Source organism: Misgurnus anguillicaudatus, chromosome 21 (assembly GCF_027580225.2).
Source record: "Misgurnus anguillicaudatus chromosome 21, ASM2758022v2, whole genome shotgun sequence".
NCBI classification, from domain to species: Eukaryota; Metazoa; Chordata; class Actinopteri; order Cypriniformes; family Cobitidae; genus Misgurnus; species Misgurnus anguillicaudatus.
The window spans coordinates 2,335,048-2,350,918 of NC_073357.2; the positions used below are offsets into that span (position 1 = coordinate 2,335,048).

Sequence of the window (15,871 nt, forward strand, 5' to 3'; positions counted from 1 at the left end):
GTGTTAATTTGAAAATAAATGAGAATAATAATTCTTTCACACTCTTTCATTTTTAGCAATGATTTAAATCGACTCTATCTCTCTCTTTCTCTGAGAACACGTTAGCGTGAAGGGCGAGAGAGACTGCGTGAGAATGTAATAAGAGAGTTATGAACACATGAGGTAATTCAGTGGGGTGCCAAGAGAGTTTGTGTGATGTCATTATGAACGCTGTTATTGGCTCAATATCACTGCGAGTCAGTTTTCACAGCATGTTCCTGATTGTGTAACTCTGTACAATTTCCCAGCATCCACTGGGGCATCTCTGAAGTAAACATCACCAACATCTAAACTTCAAGAGCTTCTACTAACAGACTGAAGATCCTCCTTAAGATAAGTCTGTGTGACCGACACATGTATGAAACGATTGTGATGAACTAGAAGATGACTTAACAACAGCAGATCATTTACATTGTTTGTTTTCAGTCACTAACACATTCTTTCTTTCATTATGAGAGATGTTTTCATATTAAACCAATTATATTTTCTATTGTATAATTCTTACACAAATCCCACTGCTTTTTTATATTTTCATTTGGCATATTAAGTCTTTTGGGTGTCTTCACAGTGTACCATGTTAATCTGTTTGTTACACTGCAAAAAATGACTTTCTTACTTAGTATTTTTGTTTTGTTTTCAGTAAAAAATATCTAAAAATTCTTAAATCAAGATGTATTTTCTTGATGAGCAAAATGACCTAAGAAAATAAGTCTAAAAAAATACACTCACCTAAAGGATTATTAGGAACACCATACTAATACTGTGTTTGATCCCCTTTCGCCTTCAGAACTGCCTTAATTATACATGGCATTGATTCAACAAGGTGCTGAAAGCATTCTTTAGAAATGTTGGCCCATATTGATAGGATAGCATCTTGCAGTTGATGGAGATTTGTGGGATGCACATCCAGGGCACGAAGCTCCCGTTCCACCACATCCCAAAGATGCTCTATTGGGTTGAGATCTGGTGACTGTTGGGGCCATTTTAGTACACTGAACTCATTGTCATGTTCAAGAAACCAATTTAAAATGTTTTGAGCTTTGTGACATGGTGCATTATCCTGCTGGAAGTAGCCATCAGAGGATGAGAACATGGTGGTCATAAAGGGATGGACATGGTCAGAAACAATGCTCAGGTAGGCCTTGGGATTTAAACAATGCCCAGTTGGCACTAAGGGGCCTAAAGTGTGCCAATAAAACATCCCCACACCATTACACCACCACCAGCCTGCACAGTGGTAACAAGACATGAAGGGTCCATATTCTCATTCTGTTTACCCCAAATTCTGACTCTACCATCTGAATGTCGAGACTCATCAGACCAGGAAACATTTTTTCAGTCTTCAACTCCAATTTTGGTGAGCTTGTGCAAATTGTAACCTTTTTTTCCTATTTGTAGTGGAGATGAGTGGTACCCGGTGGGGTCTTCTGTTGTTGTAGCCCATCCGCCTCAAGGTTGTGCGTGTTGTGGCTTCACAAATGCTTTGCTGCATACCTCGGTTGGTTATTTCAGTCAAAGTTGCTCTTTTATCAGCTTGAATCAGTCGGCTCATTCTCCTCTGACCTCTAGCATCAACAAGACATTTTCGCCCACAGGACTGCCGCATACTGGATGTTTTTCCCTTTCTTTGTAAACCCTAGAAATGGTTGTGCATGAAAATCCCAGTAACTGAGCAGATTGTGAAATACTCAGACCGGCCCGTCTGGCACCAACAACCATGCCAAGCTCAAAATTGCTTTAATCACCTTTCTTTCCCATTCTGACATTCAGTTTGGAGTTCAGGAGATTGTCTTGACCAGGACCACACCCCTAAATTCATTGAAGCAACTGCCATGTGATTGGTTGATAAGATAATTGCATTAATGATAAATTAAACAGGTGTTCCTAATAATCCTTTAGGTGAGTGTACAATTTAAGTAAATTGGTGCTTAAAAAAACAAGCAAAAAAATCTGGCATAAGAACAATTTTCTTGAAATAAGTTTACTTTTTAATAAACACTTGGAAATATTTCATTAGCAGATTTTTTGCTTGTTTTAAGCACAAATTCACTTAAATTATATCTTTTTTTTCTACAAACTAGGTCATTTTGCTCATCAAGAAAATTCATCTTAATTTAAGAATTTTTAGATATTTTTTATTGAAATTAAGACAAAAATACTAAGTAAGAAAGTCATTTTTGAAGTGAGTCTGAAGGTAAGTACTGATACACAGAGCGTTTATGAAATGAAACTCATGAAACTCAGTGGAGTGTGCAAATGTTTAATGTGTGTGTGTGTGCGTAAAGCAGCAATAAGCAGAACAAACATCTCAGTAGCAGATTCACAGAGACATGAGAGTGAATACAAACATCAGGATTGAAAACAGGTAAGTGTTAATATGTGTGTCATCTCTGACAACTTTTACTGCATAAAACCAGAAGCAAAACTGTCTGGGAACCATTAAAGCAAACCATATTTCATTCCTGAGTTTTAAAAGTGCAATGCAATAAAATATAATAATGACACTGAAGCTCTTCCCCTGTCTTTAAGAATAAAACATATCTCCTCATTCATACAATGACTTAAATGTTTTGCAAATATGATTCATTAAACAAGCAATCCCATTGTGTCATACATGGGTGCATGATGGGAAGTTTAACCCTTTAACAGGTCTAGAAGCAAATCGTAATCTCTTTTAAGGACTTTAAAGTATTTCAATGAAGCATTTGGAGTTGTGAATATTTAATAAAAATGGTTTACACCCAAAATGCTACAAAGTATCAACTAGTTCTGAACCAAATTTCAAGTAAAAATCACAAAAAAAGAGGTTTCTGTCACACTTTTAGTGGTTTTACCAACAACAGCCACTAGGTGTCAATGTTTAGCTGCATAATCTTGTCATAAATTAATAAATTACTGTCACTGCATTATTATTCATGCAAAAAAGTTTTAAAATTTGAAAACTACGTTCATTAAGCTTTCCAATAATATGTAGGTTGTCAAGATTTTTGAAGACTCATTTGAAGAATATTAGAAATATGAATATATAAGAACTCATATGTTTCCTACAGGGTCAGTGACATTTAACAAAATGACTGCCGCTATACAATTTCTATTATCAGATGGCCTTCATATATGAAAACTACATTCATAGAGCTTAGAAGATTAGTGTAGGTTTAGACTAAAAGTTTATTGTTATAAATATGTAATGTCAAAGGTCCCACCTGTGGGACAGTGACGGTACACCATTGAAAAAGCTTTCACATCATCAGACACAATTATTGATTGATTTTTCTTCACAGTTTACTTTCGTAAAGTAATTCGTTTACGCAATTTCAATTTGTCTACAAAAAAAAATAATCAAACATTGTAGAGCATATTTTTGATAATCTCTCTAGATTTGGCAAAAAATATAAACTATTTTATAGTTATATATATATATAAAACATCACACTTCAGCAGTAAAATATGGGAATATATGAGATCTGAATATATATGTCATTAAAATAATCTCTTTATAAAAATACCCCTGAGTTTTTCATGAATGGCTGTGTTTTTAAATCAAACGTTTGGAGTAAAGCTAGAAATATAACATTATTTAGGTACAGTACATGGAGATTGTGATGTAAAGTAAATAAATAAGTGTAGCAGCAGATGCCGGTTTGATTCAAGTTGCAGATGTTTGGGTCTCATCACTCATATCTACAAAGTTATCAAATGCACCGTCCTCTTCATCACGCTGCTGACGTGCAAAACTCACAAACACCTGAGAGAGAGAGAGAGAGAGAGAGAGAGAGAGAGAGAGAGAGAGAGAGAGAGAGAGAGAGATCAGAAATGAGTAAGAAATGTCCCATTCGTGTCCCTGTGGCATCACTTATACAATTAACAGGATTTCCATGATTTGTCAGATGTTTAGTATGTAATATATTCATGTTCATCAAAGACATCACATCCATTAACATCTCTCATTAGATGATATATTGTGTTTTCTCCCCGTTTTCATTTCAGAAGAGAGGACGATTGACCTTTGAAAGATCTCAGTCTGAGTCGTTGACATCTCCATTTGTCAGCCATCTGCTGATGCTCTTTATGTCAGGCTGAAGCTGTGTGGTTGTGTGTTGTTGTTGTGAGTGTGTGCGTTTTATACCTGGTCTAATGTAGTTTGTGACACAGAGTAATCCTCTACACCCAGAGTATCCTGATGTTTGCTGAGTTGACTGAAGATGTTTGCCAGAGCGCCCTCTCCCTGCGGTATCTGGTACTGCAGCGTGTTGTGATGCTTCTCTTTTAAAGTGCTTCCGAGAAACGTCTCGCGCATAAATGTTTCCACCACACCCAGATCGGCCTGATCCGCACGCATGCGAACGATCACGGTATAACCCTCTCCGAACCTGCAACACACACACACACAGCAGTTCAAGCTTTACAGGTGGCGTCCATTTCGTAGCTGGCAGGTTTCTCTTCACATTTTATTTAATCTAGTTAGGTGCTTCTGCCGTACACTCGTGTGATTGGTTAGTGTCACTGCATAATAGTGCATAATAGAGAAGCTTAAGTGCAGAATGATGTCATAAAAATCATTGATGCGTTTTGACCAAGGGGCAACCTATTTTGTGAAGCTTAAACTGCAATTCATTGACTGGCCACTAGAGACAGACTCCAAAAGTGAGTCAATCCCCTAGACCCCCGTTTTAAAATGCCCAACTTTACAGCCTGGCACAAACAGTGTTTTTGGTCTGTATAGCTATGACAACTGTGAAAGGGGGGAATTTTTTTGTATCTCATTTTTTGTTTGAATTATATTAAGGCTTAAAGTGCTGCATAATTATAGGAGTGGCCACTTGAGTGACAGGTGCATTGCCGCTGCTGTCACTACTGTTGAGCTGGTTTCAGCAACCAGCCATCTCAGCTTCACCTATATCCCACCTCTTTGACCACTTTTGTTTTTTTGAGTAATGCGTTGTGACACGCTGCCACAGGCGACGGCAGCCATATTGGCTATGCTCTTCGCAAACCTACAGGTGACGTCACAGACACGTCCATATTTATTACAGTCTAGGGCAGAGGTCTCCAACGTGGTGCCCGCCAAAGCACATTCTATTAATAGTCTCAATTGTAATATTTATTTATTACATATTTTTATATAAGCTTGGCTTGGTTTACGTTAACATTTTAAACAATACTAAAACATATCAACAAGTAAAATAAAATAAAATGAACAAGTAAAACAAAAATGTTTTGAGTAGACTATATCAAAAAGTTACGGAAGCCGATAGAGGCCATGCTGTATTATTATTTTAATGCTTGCTTGTTTTCTCATGATCTCGAGATAACAAAAGTCGTATTCTTGAGATGTGATTAAAGCTTACGTGTACTCGATGGAACGTGTTGTTTTGTTTGTATAAAGCACATTTTGCTAAATTAGCATGAATGAACAAATGAGATTTTACTTGGATGAGAGATTCGCTCAAGCTGTAATAGATTTGTAAATATTTACAATTTTACAGTGATGACTTTAGGGACCGTCTTTAAGTTACTCAATAATATACACGTTTATACTTTTAACAGCATTTAAATGGAATGACTTAAAGTCGTGAATATTTAATAAAAATTGGTTTACACCCAAAATACAAAAAATTCTCAACTAGTTCTGAACCAAATTTTAAGTAAAAATCACAAAAAAAAAGAGGTTTCTGTCACACTTTTAGTGGTTTTACCAATAAATGCCACTAGGTGTCAATGTTTAGCTGCATAATCTTGTCATAAATTAATAAATTACTGTCACTGCAATATTATTAATGCAAAAGGTTTTGAAATATGAAAACTAGATTCATTGAGCTTTCCAATAATATGTAGGTTGTCAAGATTTTTAAAGATTCATAAATTCATTTGAAGAATATTAGAAATATGATATAAGAACTCAACAAACAGTCGTGTAAACCAACGTGTTAATGTAGTTGCCAGCTATAATGCACACTTTTTAGATTTTTGATATTTATTTAAATAAACTGTTAAATACTGTTGAAGATAGAAACGTGTACAGTATTACTTTAGAGATGGTCCCTAAATTCACAAACATGAACGTCCAACTTTATTTAATTATTTATCGGCTACACATTAGCTACACGTGTGGGCGAATTAGACCCCAAATGCATTAGCAGTCCACTTTAAAATACACTAAATATTATGGACAGGAAATTACATTATGACATTTGGATTATCATGTCAGGATAAAGAGAAAACAACTTTTGTTATCTTGAGATCACGAGAAATTAAGTCGTGATCACGAGAAAACAAGCAAGCAAAAATAATAATAGTGCATGTCCTCTCGGCTTCCGTAAAAAGTAGCCCTTCAGATGTTTTATCCATTGTGGTAGCCCCACAAAAAGGTTGGAGACTCGTGGTCTATAATATTGAGAAAGTGAGAGACGCTTATTCTAAATGTACATTTTCTTAATGTTTAGGAGCGCACTGGTTTATAGATACACCCAACATATTCATACTAAATGCGAAAAATTTGCATTTTTGATTTTAACCCTTTTTTTGAAAAGTTGCCCACCAGCATTTTTTGTGATTTTCAAATTTTCCAGGAAATTTTTCTTCTAAAAATATATAAACATACAAATATATCAAATGAAAGAACAGACCATCTGCTTTCAAACAATAAACAAACAAACAAAACGAAAAAAAAAAACGTTTCATCCCATATCTATATTTTTTTTCTTTGCTTATAAACTCTTAAATATGGGTATTTTTTTAAGAAATAAAAAAATTGCAAAAAGCTAAAATAATTGCATCAGATTCAGAACGATTATGAAAACATACACCGAGTTTAAAATTAGTAAATAATTTTTTGCTTCAGTTTTTTATAAATTGTGTAAGTGCATCTAGTGGATAACAGCGGTATTACAGATTAACATAAAACCTCATCAGAAACACGTTTTTTATGCAAATGTTTTCTTTTAATTGACGATATAACTCATCCATGGTGGGGAAAGAGTTAAACATGAGGTTATAAGCTCAGTTTCCTGCAGAGGAATGAGTGATTCAACCAAACATCAAAGGTGAAAACTGTTTTTCTGTAGGACAAGGCTGTAGATCATTTCTATACATTATCTTTATAAGAATGTTGATGGAGGGGTTATCTTTATTAACGCAATGACATTCAGTCATTTGAAGTGTGAGTTAAGTGTCCAAATCTTTGTTTGGAGGGTCACTGTAGTCGAACCGAGACGATGTTAGTTTATATTCTGACTGAACTCATACATAAACACTCGAGTCTTTTAATGCACGGCTTATTCTCTCTTTCCAGCTGTTTTCAGTGTTAAATGTGCCGTCCTACATCAGTGTGTTTGTGTTGAGTATACTGTAGGTCAGTCTTAAAATAGTTTTTGAGGTCACAGTGTCCTTCACATCAGGACTTGAGCGAGAAGAAAATAACATCATAACAGCATTTTAACACAGACAGGGACTGACTGACCAAACACGATTCACAGATAAATTTTAAATTTATAATACAAATATCCAAAGATTTCTTAAAAATATAGTACATGATTCTTGACCTGTTAGGAGCCATACAAAATGAAGGATGGATCTTATGTTTAAAAACAACTTAAAATAAATGTTCGGTACAGGACCGGCTTAAAAGGTCAACTAAGATTCTTCAATCTGATAAAAAACAGCTGCAGAGAGCAAACTATAAAGTATAAAGCTGACAGATTTCATAAGTGTGAAAAGTACACAGCGCTTTATAGTCAAGTGTGAAGCAGATTGCTTTAAGTCTAATAAAAACTTACTGCGATGTGTTTTATATTTCCTGATAAAGAACAAAGAGTCTTACACGACAGACTCAAGAGTTAATGGCTATTAGTCTTCAGTAAGTGCAGTCTGACTTTAGTAATGGAGTCTTTCCATCGCTGACTGACAGACTTACAGGTGTTTTCATTGGACAGCGGTTTATTTAGGAGTTGATGGAGGTGTAATGTATGTGTGTTTACTTAAAGCTTTGAGTTTATGAGCACACTTGGCATCACTGTGACTTTCTTTGAGTCAACGCTCGCTCTTAAAACAATAAAAACACAATAATGATAATGGATGGGCAGTGTATGCATGTGTTTGGGTTAGCAGACCAGTATGCCAGTATCAACAGCATGGCTTACATAACAGTTCTGAAGATATTTTAGTGTGCCTCGGACACGGGTCGGGTGTAATATTAGCGGCTTCAGGTCATTTTAAATGAATGTGTTTTTGCCGAACGGACCAAAGAAGACTTGTGCTATCTCGAGTGTGTGCATCAAGTCTTTTTTCAACCCCTCCTCTGTTTGCCAAGAGCGCTTGTGACTGCACACACGTCGGTGCCATTTATATTCGGGTCCAGCCGGGCAAAAAATTGCCAATTGAAATTGCTGATTGTTCTAATTTTCTTGGGTTTGTATCGGTTTGGGTCTTTCTTTAAAAAAAAATTCGGTTGTGGGTAAAAAGTGATTCGGGTTATTTCGGGTCGGGTAAATTTCTTTGGAGTCGAGAAGACCTCTAGTTTGAGCTGCCTTAATTATAAAGACATCTTGCATTGACATCTCTTAAAGGGGTCATATCATGAGATTTTTTTAAAGATGTAAACTAAATCTTTGGTGTCCCCAGAGTGTGTAATTGAAGTTTTAGCTCAAAATACCTCACGGATAATTTATTATAGGATGTTAAAATTGCCACTTTGCAGGCCTGAGCAAAAGTGTATCATTTAAAATGCAAATGAGCGTATGAAGTGCAAACACTGATCACAACGATGGTGGTTTGTTGCAATTTAAACTCAGTCGTGCTGTGAATTATTTTCTCTCTGTACTAAATGGCTGTGCCGTGGTTGGATAGTGCAGAAAAAGGGGGCGGTATTATCCCCTTCTGACATCATAATAGGAGCCAAATTACAATGACCTATTTTTTCACATGCTTGCAGAGAATGGTTTACTAAAACTAAGTTACTGGGTTGATCTTTTTCACATTTTCTAGGTTGATAGAAGCACTGGGGACACAATTATAGCACTTAAACATGCATGGAAAAAGTCATATTTTCATCATATGTCCCCTTTAACTCTTTCCCCGCCAGCGTTTTTAAAAAAAGTTGCCAGCCAGCACCAGCATTTTTCATGATTTTCTCAAAAGTTTAAAGCCTTCCAGAAAATGTTCTTCTTTAAATATATAAACAAACAATATATCAGATGAAAGAACAGACCCTCTGCTTTAAAAAAAAAAAAAACGTTTCATCCTACCTTCATTAGTTCTCTTGTAATCACCTCTCAAACATGGGTAGGTTTCTTCAAAAACACCCAATTTTGAGCAAAAAGCTGAAAAAAATCAATTTTTGTGAAGGACTTTTGATAGAGATCAGATGCAGAGCGATCTTTAAAACATACACGGAGTTCTTTCTCTTTCACGTGAGGCGCTACTTCCGGGTTGTATAAGTTGCGGTATTGCGAAAAGATGGAAAATATCGTCATTGGCGGGGAAGCGTTTTCTCTTAATTGACGAGATATCTCGTCAATGGCGGCGAAAGAGTTAAAGAGCACCAATTATCCAATTCACAATTTTAAATTTCCTTTGGTGTGTAAGTGTGTATTAGTACGTTAACGATATGCAAAAGGTACAAACCCCAAAGTAAACGATGGCGCGAGTTATCGTCTCCAACTTAAATTTCTTTTCTTGGACTACAACAAACACACGGATTGTAGGCAACAGTTTACTTTCTGGGATTGGTGATGTAGTAAAGACCGACATTATCATAACTCCTCCCACTTTGATTCACAGCCTCTAAGTTAACTCCTGTTAGCATTGCATTGTAAGCGAATCTTTCAAACATGGTAAGGAGCGTCACATTTCCTGCTGACGTCAGAGGTATTCAGGCCAATCACAACGTACAGATTAACTGGCCAATCAGGGACACAGAGCTTTTCAAATCAATGAGTTTTGTACAAAATCTCTTATTTAGTATTTTTGTCTTGTTTTTAGTAAAAATATCTAAAAATTCTTAAATTAAGATGCTTTTTCTTGATGAGCAAAATGACCCAAGAAAATAAGTCTAGTTTTTAGATGAAAAAAAATATAAATTTAAGTGATTTTGTGCATAAAACAAGCAAAAAATCTGCCAATGGGGTAAGCAAAAAAATCTTGAACATTTTTCTTAAACACTAAATTCAAGAAAATTCAAGAAACATTTGCTTACCCCATTGGGAGATTTTTTTGCTTGTTTTATGCACAAAATCACTTACATTTTTTTTCCATCTAAAAACTAGACTTATTTTCTTGGGTCATTTTGCTCATCGAGAAAAAGCATCTTAATTTAAGAATTTTGAGATATTTTTACTGAAAACAAGACAAAAATACTAAGATTTTTTTCTTGAAAATCATTTTTTTTCAGTGTAAAGCCTGCACAGGGACCAATGTGAAGGAGAACACAGTGTGAATAATGTTGTCCTACAGATGGCAGCAGACACACATCACAGGAAAAAGAACGAGAGAGAAAAGAAACACAGGAAGATAAAGCGATATAATAAACACACACACAGCCTAAATGAAGTATGTCCTTAGACCGATGCACAGAGAGAGAGAGAGAGAGAGAGAGAGAGAAAGCAATGGAGGTGATGGAGAAGTGTAGATCTTGTCCTACTGCTTTGCTTCATTAGACAGTGTGAAAAGAAAAAGAAAAGATGAGCAGGAGGGAGTGAGGCGGATCGGAGAAGCAATGCTTAATTGCCTCTTCACTCATTAATGCCCACACCTCCCGAATCAGAGAAAGAGAGAGAGAGAGAGAGAGAGAGAAAGAGAGAGAGAGAGAAACTGCATGTGTTCAGATTCACATGTGACCTCAGTGAAGAAATAAAACCAAGATGGCAAGAGCATCAAGACTTCTCTTCTAAGGGGCACAAATTCAAAATATGTGTTTGTTATGTCATGTGAACCTATGTGCATTATGTGTCTTGTTAAAATAAGTGCCTGCTGCACACGCGACAAAATAATTTATAATAAAAAAGACACTCACATTCACAAAATACTCACAAGACACTCACTTAACAGTAAACTCGATTACACATGATGTTATGCGAGTATCTGGCAAACGCAAGCGTCTCTTTTATCGTAAACCCATACGAAGCATCTGCAGCAGACACGTATTTTGACGTCACACATAAGTTTGCATGACGCGCAAGAACACATATTGACGGGCAACATACATGTTGTGAAGAGCTTTGCACGAAACTTCGTACAAACGTCTCTCGGTCCCAGTAATTTTTCCCACGCAAAGTGACTTCTTGGTTCTTTGTTGGTGCTGGAAAAAAACATTCCTCTAAATAAAACACAATCTTTACCTAAACCCTCAAAATCAGCTTAATGGTTAAATATATTATTAACCCTAAACTTAATCCTACAATCTGATTGGTTGACAGAATGATGTTGCATGAACATGTTCACAATATCAAACCCCTCACTGAGTAAGATAAAGAGGGTCGTGTTGGGAAAGGGGAAAAAGGTAGATGATGGAGTGCAACCAGATGCAGGTGGAGTAAATACAACTTAAAAAAGATCCTCATAAAACATGTATGAAAAAGTCAGAATATAGCACACACACACACAAACACGCGCATGCACGCACACACAGACTTTTATACACTCACCTGCTCTTTAGATGCTGAATGCTGCCCAGACATTTAAACTCTCCATTCACCATGATGGCCATGCGAGTGCATAAAGCTTCACATTCCTCCATACTGAAATGAGAAAGAAAGCGTGGCAGGATGAGGTTTTCCACTGGTGGATTTCTGCTCATTTTTTCACTGTGAATCTCATGAGAAACACCTTCAAAGCAACAGAAACCCTGAAGATCACCTCACATATGGATGAGACTCATGATGAAAAATATAAAAATCGTTGCAACAATCATTCACACATACACATTCTTTTACGGAGCGATAAATACAAAGAATTAAGATGGCGAAAGCGTCAAGTAGTTTTGTTGGACAGACGATAAAGGTAAGTGACCCCAAATTGTGTAAACTTTGTAGGAGTGTTAATAAACACATTATCTTGAGCTGCACAAACACAGTCCTGTCATTGTTGATTTGGTTATACTTGCACATATCTACAGTTGATACAGAATTAACAGGTGTGCATGACATCAACATCATCACAGATTCGCGGTTACGTAGTTTACACCAAGACGTCAAGACCTTGTGCAAAACGTCAAGACCTTGTAAAAAGTGCATTTATCTGGTTAAAATATGTAAATATATATATAAATATATTTACAGGGTTCCCACACTTTAGTTAACTTCAAATTCAAGGACCTTTCAAGGACTTTCCAGGTCCAATACCCTCAAATTCAAGGACTAAATGTGGGGACACATTTCAAGTGAGATCAAGGTTACATCGTGTTACCTTTAAAGATACATAGTTACAGTTTCCTTTCGAGGGAACTCACGCTGCATCACTGCGGTGACACTTTGGGGACGCCTCCAAGTGCGTCTGAATGTTTATATCAAATTCAACCAATGGTGAGGCTAAACGACAAAGACAGGGTGACGCGGGAGTCAGGAAGAACTGAAATATTGCCAAAGACGGCGTTACAGGGACGTAGGAAGTATGGCAAGGGAGACGCAGCGTCTCGTTCCCTTCTCAAGGAACAAGAGTTACATACGTAACCCGAGACGTTTTCATGTGTAACACAACTATGCAAAAAAGCATTTTGGTATGAATCAACATTCACATACAGAAGATAAAAGCATTTAAAGCGAACAGTTTAGCACGTGTGCTTAAAAAGTCTAGAATTTTTATGATATTATCCTACACTACACAGGGAATAATATGGATTTTTTTTTTTTCAGAAAATGTATTTCATGAAATAGATTCAAGCACTTTCAATGACCTGTATCTATATTTTCAAAAACTTCACAGGGCCTTGAATTTTTCCTCCCAGATTCACAAACTTTCAAGGATTTCAAGGACCCGTGAGAACCATGTATTTTGTTTTAATCTTCATATTTTAACACATATTTAGAAATGTGTTTCAGGGGGAAAATATTTTTAATTTTGCAACCCATACGGATATTTTTTTCTTTTTTCTTACAAGTTTGTAAAGTATATTTTTGCAGTTGAAAATATATTTAATTTTATCCTTTTCAAACCTGTTATGTTTACAGGGTTGCCAATGCGACATAAATATAAATGCTTTAAAATATATTTAATTTAAAATATATATTTTAAAATATGCAAAAGATATATTGGTGAAATTTTTTGTCAAATATATTTCAGCAAATATATTTTTTGGCCATTTTTAAAAATATATATTTAAATTATATATAAAAAAACAAAACCCCCAAAATGCTGTCATTGTGTGAATGAACAGCCAAAAAAATCAAAAAATCAAAAATCGTTTTCATGCCACACAAGACTTTACATATATTCACTGTTTGATGCAGACTAATCTCACGGAAAGTCGTGTTATAGTCATGCAAAATTGTATTAATTTATTTGTGTCCATGGCACGCAACTCTGCTTTTTTGTGCCTTGAGCACTAATTTCTATAAAAAGTTTTTCGTGTCCTTTGCACAACTTTCTTTTTTGTTTAATTTTATGTATTGTTTTCTCATTGTTTTTTCCTATTTTCTCACCATTGTCACTTAGGGTTGGGGTTAGAATCACTTTCTGTTATATTTTTAGACATCCTAACCCCAACCGACAATGAAAATGACACGAAAAAGAAAGTCTTGCCGCAAACACGAAAAACTATTTATAGAATTTCGTGCAAGAGACACAAAAAAGCCGACTTTCGTGCCATGGACAGGAATAAATGAATCAAATTTTTTGTGACTATCATTTGTGAGATCATGTTGGTCTGATGTGTACTGAACATAAAGTCTTGAAACAGCACTGCATACATTTTAACATCATGTCTTTAATGTTTATCATCATTTTGCAAAATAAATCCCAACTTTTCTTCTTTGACTTATGCATGATTGGACGTATTCGTCTGTCCTCACTGTCATTAGAGCAAACTTCATACTATACTATATCTTAAAACATCATGATAGATGAACATAATGAGTAGAAAAGAGTTTGTGTTTGTTTGTGTTACCTGTGTGAGGTAAGGATAACAGACCGACCCTCTTTGATGACACTCAGTATACAGTCCCAGAGAAAACGTCTGGCTTTGGGGTCCATGCCTGTGGTGGGCTCATCCTGCAAACACAAAAACAGACACACAACTGCGGAGTTAAAACTAAATCGAAAACTCGTCACAAACGCGCATAAAAATACTTGCACAGTGTCCATTGTGTAATGAATACTACCGTTTTAAACAAGCACATAACATCTTTGATTCATTTTTCACATTTAATATAAAAGGTGAGTGCATTGCATTCTGGGATACCGTATTCCACAGAGAGGACTGTGTGACAGATATTGTACATCATCCAGGCATTAAATGCATACAGTACTAAAAATATGCATACTTTGCTAAGTATACTTTGTCACTAATGCTGGGCGTTTCACAGGTGACCCTTGACCTCTGTATCACAGAGCAATCACGTAACGGATGGAAGGACACGATTCTTCTTGTCAGTCCGCGGCCCGCGCCGTGAGCGCTAGTCCTGTAATTCAGACGTTAATTATCATCGTCGGCGGTCGAATCAGGAGTTCTTCAGCAGGTGATGAACGCGGATTACTTGATATGAGCCTCTGTCAGGCACAATGAGATTTTAATGCCGGCAAACAGAGACGAGTGCGTGCGGAATTTCAAATCTGGCTGAAAAGACATTAAACGTGTCCCGAGAGTGACCTCAAGCCTTCTGTTCGGCTCTTCTGTAATCTTCTCCATCATTATTCTGCTCTTCAGTTTATCCTTAATCCTCAAGGACGTTCAGTCGAGCGCATGCGAGTGAGTTTACCCAGCTTCACTTTGTGGACAAAACTGTCCCCAGAACTGTCGAAATCTGTCAAAACCTCAGAGGTGAAATTATGAAGAAAGAAAAGAAAATGTATTTCATCTTTTTTTGTAGTGGCAGAGTCATTGTAATTAAAAGTAACTTATATACTGTTATAATACGGTTCTGTAGCTCAAATGGCAAAGCATAGCATTAGCAGTGCAAAAGGTGTTAGGTTTGATCCCAGGCAGATGCTTTTATCTAAAGTGACTTACAGTGCATTACAAGCTCATGGTCCGTATTTTCCGGACTATAAGCCGCATCATTCAAAAATGCGTCATTAAGACGAAATAACATATATAAGTCGCAGTGGACTATATGTTGTGTTTATTTAGAAAATTAATTTACAAAAAAAATACAAGTCGAAGAACAGACATTTAATCTGGAAAGGCAAGTTATTCAACTAAACAATAGCAGACAGAACAGCAGTCTAAATAGATGTCTGTATGTTAAAGTAATATTATCAGTTATTTAAACCATAAACCATAACATACAGAACTTACCTGGAAGGTTGGATAGTCTAAATTAACCGAACAAGCTAACTAGTGTGAACTTCGCAGACTCGTCATTCCACATCACTGAATCCATCAAATAACATAAATACAGAAGCAGCATATAGCGGACTCTCGCGGCTGTAGACGGTAATGTTGTCTATTGCCTCATAAATGTCTAAATTGATTCATACTGACTTACAAGGCGCACCTGACTTTAAGAAGCAGCACCAGCCAAGTTATGAAAAAAAAACGCAACCGAAAAATACGGTATTCTGCTTAATCTTCCTATTTAAATGTTTTATGTTAGAAGGTTTCATTGTGTTGATGCGCGTGAGCCAAAGTGAGTTTCCGGTCTGTATTCATCGGTCTGGCTAGTGGCTAAACTCATACCTGCAA

At 36.2% G+C, this 15,871-nt stretch overlaps 1 protein-coding gene across 2 annotated transcripts in view; it reads right to left on the reverse strand.

Moving 5' to 3' along the window:
- Nucleotides 1–2,283: 2,283 nt before the first annotated feature.
- Nucleotides 2,284–15,871, reverse strand: part of LOC129415948 (phospholipid-transporting ATPase ABCA1) — a 194,639-nt gene continuing 181,051 nt past the window's right edge. For both annotated transcript variants that reach the window (XM_073859698.1, XM_073859697.1), the window contains exons 46-49: nucleotides 14,135–14,238; nucleotides 11,679–11,771; nucleotides 4,166–4,409; nucleotides 2,284–3,784 (exon numbers count right to left, since the gene is read on the reverse strand). In XM_073859698.1, the coding sequence (XP_073715799.1) occupies nucleotides 3,686–3,784; nucleotides 4,166–4,409; nucleotides 11,679–11,771; nucleotides 14,135–14,238 (540 nt within the window). In that variant the 3' untranslated portion in view covers nucleotides 2,284–3,685. The remainder of the gene's footprint in view (nucleotides 3,785–4,165; nucleotides 4,410–11,678; nucleotides 11,772–14,134; nucleotides 14,239–15,871) is intronic.